The sequence below is a fragment of the Notothenia coriiceps genome, unplaced genomic scaffold, assembly GCF_000735185.1.
Source record: "Notothenia coriiceps isolate Sejong01 unplaced genomic scaffold, NC01 NC01_scaffold00000662, whole genome shotgun sequence".
NCBI classification, from domain to species: domain Eukaryota; kingdom Metazoa; phylum Chordata; class Actinopteri; order Perciformes; family Nototheniidae; genus Notothenia; species Notothenia coriiceps.
In genome coordinates this window covers 131,377-141,636 of record NW_011333363.1, presented here as the reverse complement: position 1 = coordinate 141,636, position 10,260 = coordinate 131,377, and the positions used below count along the sequence as shown (strand labels likewise).

General features: G+C 44.0%; 1 protein-coding gene across 1 annotated transcript in view; it reads right to left on the bottom strand.

Annotated features, from left to right (window-relative positions):
- Positions 1 to 7,102, bottom strand: part of LOC104955872 (diacylglycerol kinase eta-like) — a 10,213-nt gene extending 3,111 nt beyond the window's left edge. The window contains exons 1-6 of the mRNA XM_010783269.1: positions 7,037 to 7,102; positions 4,551 to 4,658; positions 3,260 to 3,373; positions 3,034 to 3,168; positions 1,893 to 2,053; positions 1,229 to 1,334 (exon numbers count right to left, since the gene is read on the bottom strand). Of these exons, the coding sequence (XP_010781571.1) occupies positions 1,229 to 1,334; positions 1,893 to 2,053; positions 3,034 to 3,168; positions 3,260 to 3,373; positions 4,551 to 4,658; positions 7,037 to 7,102 (690 nt within the window). The remainder of the gene's footprint in view (positions 1 to 1,228; positions 1,335 to 1,892; positions 2,054 to 3,033; positions 3,169 to 3,259; positions 3,374 to 4,550; positions 4,659 to 7,036) is intronic.
- Between the last annotated feature and the right edge of the window lie 3,158 nt (positions 7,103 to 10,260).

The window sequence follows — 10,260 nt, the reverse complement described above, 5'->3', positions numbered from 1 at the left end:
TAGATAGATAGATAGACAGACAGACAGGTAGACAGACAGGCAGGCAGGCAGGCAGGCAGGCAGGCAGGCAGGTAGGCAGGCAGGCAGGCAGGTAGGTAGGTAGGTAGGTAGGTAGGTAGGTAGGTAGGTAGGCAGGCAGGCAGGCAGGTAGGTAGGTAGGTAGGTAGGTAGGTAGGTAGGTAGGTAGGTAGGTAGGTAGGTCAGGTAGGTAGGTAGGCAGGCAGGCAGGCAGGTAGGTAGGTAGGTAGGCAGGCAGGCAGGTAGGTAGGTAGGTAGGTAGGCAGGCAGGCAGGCAGGCAGGTAGGTAGGTAGGTAGGAAGGGAGGGAGGGAGGTAGGTAGGTAGGTAGGTAGGTAGTTAGGTAGGTAGGTAGGTAAGTAGGTAGGTAGGTAGGTAGGTAGGTAGGTAGGTAGGAAGGGAGGGAGGGAGGGAGGTAGGTAGGTAGGTAGGGAGGTAGGTAGGTAGGTAGGTAGGCAGGGAGGTAGGTAGGTAGGTAGGTAGGGAGGCAGGGTTGGATGTAGGTAGGTAGGGAGGTAGGTAGGGAGGTAGGTAGGTAGGTAGGTAGGTAGGTAGGTAGGTAGGTAGGTAGGTAGGTAGGTAGGTAGGTAGCAGTTTGTTAGGATTATTCTGTACACCAAACATAAAAGGGAGATATTGATGTTCTCAAATATTTCAACCACAATTGCGTTTAAATGTAAACTGCAGCTTCTGTGAACACAGGTTTAACTGGTTTAGGTTTAAACTTCTACTCTACAATGTAGATAAATGACACAGCAACTGTCCGAAGCTCCATATATAATGAACCTAGAAACACTGCATGATTAGGGCTGTGCATCTTCACTGGTCTCACGATTCGATTACGATTATCCTGTCAACGATTCGATTCGATATCATCGTGATGAATCATGCTTCCCGTTGAGTTCATAAAATCCATAATGTGGCAGAGGTCCGCTTGGGAATGCGCTTTAATGTTTATGTGCCTTGTTATAATGTATTGAAACAATAAAGTCCAGCCGCGAACGAAAAAATCAAGAAGCAAAGTTATTACACTATAATCGATTATGTTCTGTCACTGCATCGATGCAGAATCGTCCATGCATCTTGAAAACGATTAATTTCAACACCGTGTGTGTGTGTGTGTGTGTGTGTGTGTGTGTGTGTGTGTGTGTGTGTGTGTGTGTGTGTGTGTGTGTGTGTGTGTGTGTGTGTGTATTGTGTGTATGGCTTACCTCTGGGAACTTGGGGTGTGTCTTGTTGATGGCGTGCGACGAGGCGTTAACAGCATGAGCCAGCTCCTGCTCCAACAGCCCGTTGGTCTTTGCTGCCTCACAGATCCTGAAGTCACACAGAGGTCACACAGAGGTCACACAGAGGTCACACAGAGCACATGGGATTAATATCTGACTGATGGTGCCGCACTACTGTCCAATGAGAGCTGACGTTAAAGGTCTCCTATCATGCTATTTTTACCACAAACCACATCAAGGATTCTCTCTGAAACAGGATGGAGCTCAAACTCTCTCTCTCTCAGGTTTACCACAAGGTGACTTCCTTTTGATTTCCTGCTTCTTCACACATGCTCTCTCCAGTACAGGTTAGCTCTGAGTGTTAGCATGCTAATGTAAACACAGACCATATTACTTCCAGAACACGTCTCATTGTTTCTGACAGCAACGTTTCTGATTGGCCCGTGGGTGTAAAGCCCGCCCACATTTTAGTAATGCCGTCATGACTCAGCAAATCTGGATCAGCTCCGTTGTTCCCCCGTTTTTAGAGATGTGGGTACGGAGGAAAAGAGAGAGGGGTTTGTTTCCTGACACTTTGAGAGTCTCCTGACACCGGGGACACACATGATAGGAGACCTTTAATGATATCCATGTATCTCCTGCTCACCTGGTGATGAGCTCCTCTGCAGCGCGGGCACACAGCTGCACCTGAGCAGCTTCTTCTTCTGTGGCCAGATCCACAGACTGCTGAGGGTACAGGTGAGGTCTCAGAGGGGCCTTATCGTACTTCAGCTTATCCTCCCACGACTTCAACGTGTTCTCAAACGCCTGCGGGGACAAATCAGAGAATGAGTACAAATCATTTATCAATCTATCAGCGCGACTTCAACCCAAATGATGTTGTTTTGACACTTCTGCACTTTACTCCCCCCTCCTTCCCTCTCTCCCTCCTCTCCTCCTTCCCTCTCTTCTCCTTCCCTCTCTCCCTCTCTCTCTCTCCTCTCCTCCTTCCCTCTCTCTCTCCTCTCCTCCTTCCCTCTCTCCCTCCTCTTCTCCTTCCCTCTCTCCTCCTCTCCTCCTTCCCTCTCTCCCTCCTCTCCTCCTTCCCTCTCTCCCTCCTCTCCTCTTCCCTCTCTCCTCCTCTCCTCCTCTCCTCCTTCCCTCTCTCCCTCCTCTCCTCCTTCCCTCCCTCTCTCTCTCCTCTCCTCCCTTCTGCACTTTACTCCCCCCTCCTTCCCTCTCTCCCTCCTCTCCTCCTTCCCTCTCTCCTCCTCTCCTCCTTCCCTCTCTCCTTCCTCTCCTCCTTCCCTCCATCTCTCTCTCCTCTCCTCCTTCCCTCTCTCCTTCCCCTCCTCTCTCCCTCTCTCCCTCCTTCCCCCTCTCCCTCCTCTCCTCCTTCCCTCTCTCTCTCCTCTCCTCCTTCCCTCTCTCCCTCCTCTCCTCCTTCCCTCTGTCCCTCCTCTCCTCCTTCCCTCTCTCCTCTCCTCTCCTCTCTCCCTCTCTCCTCCTTCCCTCTCTCCTTCCTCTCCTCTCTCCCTCTCTCTCTCCTCTCCTCCTTCCCTCTCTCCCTCCTCTCCTCTCTCCCTCCTCCCTCCTCTCCTCCTTCCCTCTCTCCCTCCTCTCCTCCTTCCCTCTCTCCCTCCTCTCCTCCTTCCCTCTCTCCTCCTCTCCCTCTCTCCCTCCTCTCCTCTCCTCTCTTCCTTCCCTCTCCCTCCTTCCCTCTCTCCCTCCTCTCCCTCCTTCCCTCTCTCCCTCCTCTCCTCTCTCCCTCCTTCCCTCTCTCCCTCCTCTCCTCCTCCCTTCCTCACCCGGTCTCTGGTGAGCATCTGGGCGCGGTTCTTGTGTTGGATCTTGATGACTCCAGGCGGCTGGATCCAGGCCTCTCCGTCCACCTGGACGGGAACGCCCTCATCTCCCAGGATGGTGATCTTCACTGTTCGACACTGATCCAGAAACACAAACGCTTCACTTAGATGTGCATATTCTTAAACGTATCAGTTTGTTCTCCTCTGTTATTGTATCGTGTGTTCTGACCTGTGCGATGCGGTGGTGCTGCAGCTTGATGACTCGGGACACGGCCATCTGCATGCTCCCAAACACAGCCACCACCTCCAGGATCTTATCATCGAAAGAGGGGGCACAGAAGATCTGCAGGACACAACGAAGACATTAAGAAACTGATTGTACCATGTTGCATCTATTCATGTTTACTTTACAACCAATCATTCAAACCTCTCTTTAAAGACAGGCTGGTGTTCTAATATATGACATTTAAACCCATGTAATATTTAAAAAAAATGTGAGCTAAGTGGGCTTTAAAAACAAGTATTTGAAATATTTGATATGTTCTATTTAAGGCTGCAAGTAACTATTTTAGTTAATTTGTAATGGATTGTTTCTCAAAGTCCAAGGTGATTGGTCAGAGCATCACACATATATATTTACAGAGTGTAATATTAATCAGGAAAAAGCCAGAAATCTTATTTGGGGCTGAAAAAAAAATGTGCTTCCAATTTAAGCAATTAAAATATTGTTGATTGACTAATCAATTAGTAGATAATCATTGCACCTCTACCTCCATGTATTTCAAGTTATGTCTAATGTCCATAACAAACACAGGCTTGTATAATTAATAGAAATAAAATATTGAAATTGCTTAAATTGACAATATTGGTTAGTATAAAATATTGGAATATGGGATTTTCATTCTACAGGAGAAAGCAGGATGAATGACGACACACTCGCTGAACATAGGATAGCCTGTATTACTGCCCTTCTTCTATATCCAGAAAGTGTTTCTGAAAGGAGACGCTCCACACGGCTCTGATATTGATCTCTGCTACAGTGAAAAGGTCAAAGCAATGACGAGTCAGCATCTTCAAAGACAGAAGCTCAGCAAAAATGGATCGGAAACATTCTCCTGGGAATAAATGAGGATCAAACAACACGATCAGATGTGTTGTCATGTGAGGGCCAGGACACCAAAACAGAAAAAGCTTCAGCACTGCATCGCCACTGTCAATGTGAAAAATTAGAACACAAACAGGTACATCTATTTGATTATTAATACACATTATAATATATATTAGTGTGTCTGTATACTAAGTTTAACTGAATGTCCTCCCCCTGTTCCCTGTCCCCCTGTCTCTCCTTTCTAACAGTTACATAACAGCACATACTGTACGTCCAAGCTTAACCTCTGCGGGGCACACTGAGGGTGAGTGTGTGTGTGTGTGTGTGTGTGTGTGTGTGTGTGTGTGTGTGTGTGTGTGTGTGTGTGTGTGTGTGTGTGTGTGTGTGTGTGTGTGTGTGTGTGTACACTCACGTCGTCCTCCTTGGTGCCGCCCCAGAAGTTGGTCCCTCCTGCGTAGCTGGGAATGTTTAAAACTGCGATGCCCTGCAGGCTGGGGAGGGGGATGTACTGACCGTCACACTGGGGGAGAAACAGGAGAAACAAAGATGGCGTAAGAGAAGGAGGAGGGAACAGGTAGGATGTCTGCAGGTTTCATCAACAGTCAACACATGTTACTACCTTCATTCAACTTTAAGATCAGTTGTACAGCAGCAAAGATGGAAGTAACTAAGTACATTTACTGAAGTACTTGTACTTTACTTGAGTATTTCCATTCTATGCTACTTTGTACTTCTACTCAGTTCAGAGGTACATGGTGTACTTTTACTCCACTTCATGTATTTAATCCCTTTAGTTACTTCTCAGATCTTGATGAATGATGTGAAATATAATCAAGTGTTAAATCAGACTTTAGTTCCACCTGGAGTAAATCCACAAGCTACCCTGCAGTATACAAAGTCATTCAAACTAGCTGCACCTTTACCAGCTTTGAGAACACTTTCATGATCAATCATTATAAAACATATCATATATATTATTCTGAAATGGACCAATCTGCACAANCCCCCTCTCTCATTTCATTTCTCTCCAGCTCTTATAAATCACAGTGCAGTCGTATACCGGATCGTATTGTCTTAGAAAAGTTATATTCCTCATTTCTCCTGTGAAAGTCCAGCAACGTGTGCAAACGTCCACTTGTTACAGTACATGCATACAGTTGTGTTTGTGGTTTGTTTTAAAATAACTTTTGAATTGAGTGTTGGATTCCTTGCTACAGATTTGATGCAAAACATGTCATTTTTAATCTCCAAATAACCCTAAAAAATCTACAATTCTAAGGAAACCATTATCGCAAAGTTTTGCATGTTGTGTGTCGCTTCAAATCATATTCACCTTTTTTTTTCTTTTTGGTCAATTTATTGAACATGTCAGAAACAAAACATACAACAATAATAATAATATTTGTTTTTCTTATAATAATAATTTCAACAAAGACAAAAAAAACGTTCAAGGTACAAAAAAAAAAAATAAATTCTCAAATAGTCTCTCTCACCTCAATGCACTATTAAAAAAAAAACCTCTGTGAATTGCCCTCCTCCGGCTTCACATGACTACATTATTTTTCCATGCTTTTTGTAGCTGCACCTATCTTTCTTTGTCATAGTTTTCATCATATTCTGCCTCAAAGTGCATCCCAATAGGGCGTAATTAAGGCAAACAAGGATGGTGACAAGTTGCCGATTCTTTGACCCCGCCCACGAGTGTGTTGGTTGATTGACATCTGACACAGCCAATGGTGATAGCCCTCTCTTGTTTACTACTCTGCCATTTGATGAAATGCAAGTTTTAGAATGGCGAGTGTCAATCAAATGCGGGACTTAGGCTCAAATTTTAAGACAAGTTTTGAAAATACTGAGCAGTCCTGCACAAAAAGCGGAAAGTGAAAAGACATTATTACACTTTTTAAAAAACATTTAGGATAATAAAAGTGCAAAACTCAACGAAATAGATACCATAGGCTAGGACTTGTTTATGCAGAAATAAACATAATAGAAGAAAAGAGACAACTTTTTGGTGTCTGATGCCAAAATGTGACTTCCTAACATCCTCTCTTTGCAGGGTTTGTGTCTCTCTATACTTCCCGGTTCATTGTCAGGTGGATTACGTACGAAAGGATCTTGTGGGATATATAAATATATGACTTACAGTGCATTACTTTTCTCAGTACAGCTTCCAGCGGTAACAGGAGCTCTCCCTGTCAGGATGTTTTTCATCTCTGATGTGTGAGCTGCTGCAGGTGTATCCCCATGTGAAGGAGAGTCTGTGACTGTGCAACTATCTAAACATGGATCTGTCAAGTTCCTCTCAAAACATCCGCTGTGCAGGATCACGGTGGAAAACTGTCTTCATGTTAATGTTCTCTCTCACTGGACGCACTACTTTAGAGGATGCAACTGATGATGAGGAAGATGTGGGCGAACCACCAACGCTGCTGCAGATCAGTGGAGCACACACTGCTGCCCCTACACTCTGAGAAACACAGTGTGTGTGTGTGTGTGTGTGTGTGTGTGTGTGTGTGTGTGTGTGTGTGTGTGTGTGTGTGTGTGTGTGTGTGTTTTTAGGAGCCAAAATGGATGAAATGTGCAGAACATTTAGGGAGGTATCTCGAATATACATTTCTGGGAACATCTGGCTCATCTGAATAGTGCTGATGATACGGTAAATGCCACCCATCAGGGTAAAACAAACTGTCGGAATTATTTGGAAAGGCTTTTTATTCGTACACACTGTGCTCGAAACTTGGCTCGCCAGCTTGACTGACAGCGATTCTCTGAAGCACCAAATATGGCGAGGACTCTTTTGGAGATTCCTCCCACATGAAATCCCATCTGCGGGATTTTGTGGTAACGTCTGACTCCCCTCAGCCTAAGACAACACACACACATTGACACACACACTTGTGTCTGTGAGGAAAGCCTCCAGTCCATCAGCCGGCCGTAGGTCTGCAGCAGGTATTTGGTCATGTGGCTTTACTCCCTGGAAGTTACAAGGGACATGAATCTGAAATGAGGAAAGATGTTGATAAAGTAGTGCCTATTTTAGTCAGAAGAGGGAGTCGCCGAGGATATTTATACTCATTTCGTCAGACATTCATGCATGTGATCTTTTCCCCGCTCCCACATCTTCCTCTGATTCACTCCCTTGACTCTCGATGTATTCCCCTCCGTAGTTTACTCAGGATTTATGCGACAAATGCTGTTTTTTCGCCTCTCAAAAATAGAGATCTCCCGCTGTTTTACATCATATTATAGTTTATATATCTTTGGGTTTTGGACCGACAGAATAAAACATTTAAAGACATCGACTTGGACTTTGAGAAAGTGGGATTTTCAATATTCTTATCAAGAAAATAAACTTATTTATTGTTCCTATTACACCTTTTTAAGACATAGGAATCATAACAAGGCCTCTTTAAGGCCTCACAAATGGAGAATTTTGGAGAAACCAGCTCGAGTGGGCTAGAATTTGAAAAAACACAGCTGGAAAAAATCTGCCCCTTCCTTCAGACTTCCTCACAGAGCCCCTCCTCCAACACACACGAACGCACACATGACCAATGAGGGCACGAGATAAGTTTGTGCACAGATGGAAGGCTGGCAGGTAGGCCATCCAGTTACTATCCAGCGCCACGGATTCCACAGATTTTTTGTCAAAGCATTTCAGATATTCATTGCTATCGGATGTTGAGAGCATTCCATGGAATATAACAACAAGTGTTTCTCGAGCCGGTTTCTCAAATTTACCTACCCCACCTTTAAGCGACACCTTTACAAACATATTGACGCTTCACTGACTTGTAATAAGAAGCATGGTGCTGATTTTTTTGCATTATGGTTGGAAAAATAACACATTTCAATAGAACATAAGCACTACAGATGTACTACTGTATCTTAAAATGCAACTGTATGAACTGTTAAAGAGCAGGACAGAAGGAAGCAGCTAGCTTTGTTAGTGCTGACAGGTTTCACTTGTAAGAACCAAGAAACACAAAACATTTTCAATTATTGTTTTTTAGCGTTACCAACACAATAATGAAAGCATTACCTTTAAAGTGAATATCTTTAGGTTTTGGACTATGCAAGACATTTAAAGACATCATCCCATATACAGATGTCTCTAATCTCTAGAAGGACTTTCTTTTTATACTATATTTATAAATCTGTGCACTGTTGCTGATAAACAAACATTCAGAAAGTAGATGAATAAATGCAAATGTGTGTATAGTCCTTTTTAAGAGATGTCCCTAGCTAATGGTCAGTGTGGGATCCTCTGGTCCAAACTTTAATAAGTCTTTGAACATTTGCACTCCTGTAGAAACCCCGAAGTGCTGACCCAGAACACAACACTCAGAAAATAAAGTTTGGGGTATTCTTCACATTCCCCATCAGGAGGGTCAGCAGTTCATCCATTAAGGATCAAAGTAATTGCACACCTGGGAGATCAAGATGCATCTCCTTCTGTTTTCAGATTCATAATTGAGAGAGATTGATTATTGAGACAGTATAGCTACTCTCTTTTAATTGTCTCTTATTTCCGGTGCTCTGAAGGTCATGAGAGGTCACATGACGATCATTATGGGGAGGAAAAGGAGCAACTAATTAAAAAAAGAAGTAAAAAGCAAGAGAAGTGTATGTTTCAGCACATTGGGTGTTCCGTGTTTGCACGATGTTTGTCTGATTTTGCACGAACATGCAGGGTATAAGCATTCGAGTGCCTAAAATGCTGCCTCACCGTGCAGGCGTCCACTTGTTCTACGGCTCTCACATCACCCCTCACACTTCAGAAGATTTTTCTCCAGCGCAGTGCAGCATATGAGCCACTTGCTATCATCCATATACAGTATCTGCCTCTCAACAGGAGGGATTGATCCTCCGACAGGAAGACGTCTCTTTTTGTTGTCCCGCACAGAAACATCAGGGGAAACAAAGACGTGTCACACTCTGTTGATCCTTCATCCCGTCACTCACAGGAGAAGAGTTAGTGGAGGAAATGAGGAAAGGAAAAGGGAAGGAGGTAGTATTGAGAGGGGGGCATTTATTACATGACACCCAAAGCATAGTTGTATTTAGCAGACTATAAGTATTCCCTTTATCAGTGAAAGAAAAGGGAGTGGACCCTTTCTGGCAGAAGAGTTTGCATCCTGTCACAGACTTGCAGTAATGCTCTTCTTCTTCTCTTTCTGTTTATTTCTTGTGTCTTTATTTCTCGTATGTACATTAGGCGCTTTCACACTAAGTACTTTGCCGTACTTAGTTCATCGCCAGAACGCCGACACTTCCTCATCTCCACCGCTCCCATGTTTTCTTTTGTGTTGCCATAAGTTATTCTCTCTCCGTTGGTGCGCTGGTCTAATGCTAATGCTAATAATGCTAATGCAAGGATAATAAAATGGCGGCTTCACAAAACTTTTGGGAGTTTTACGTGGTTTGCAATCCGCCCAGCCAATCAGACATGGGAACCTTTTTCTCCCATGAAAGTCCCTGCTCTCTAGCAGGGACTGAAAAGGGGGTGAAAAGGTTCTCATGAACTAAGTTCTAGTTCCGGATCTTTTCGGTATGAACGCACATTTTCTGAACTATATCGGAACTATACTGGGAAAAGTACTGCGATGTGAACGCGCCTATTGCCATGTGTATTCGGCTGCTGCAATGCAAACATTTCCCACATTGGGATCAATAAAGTAGCTATCTATCTATCTTCTTTGGAAACATGCCTTACGCAGTTTTCTCGAAGACTCAGACATTCATCTTATTATTTGGGATTTGCTTTGAGGTTAGCACAGGAGATAGCACACTTTTTAGTGTTGACATCGGTGTACAAAACATTTGGTTATTGTGTTTACTTCAGTACTAAAGTTGTAAAAATAGTTTAAAAATATACGGTTAAAAAAATCTGTTTTTTTCTTCCACATTCAAAATCTTTGACCTTAGCTCTGCATGTACTTGAACCAGCTTTTCTTGCACCGCTGTGTCCCCTTCACTCTTTCCTCGCACTCTTGTCTGTATTTCTCTTAACTCTAGTGTACGTCGCATTAGCCGCGTTCACACCGGATTACTTTTCCCACTTTAGTTCCGATATAGTTCCGAAATGTCGCGTTCACACCAAAAAGAGCCGGAACTAA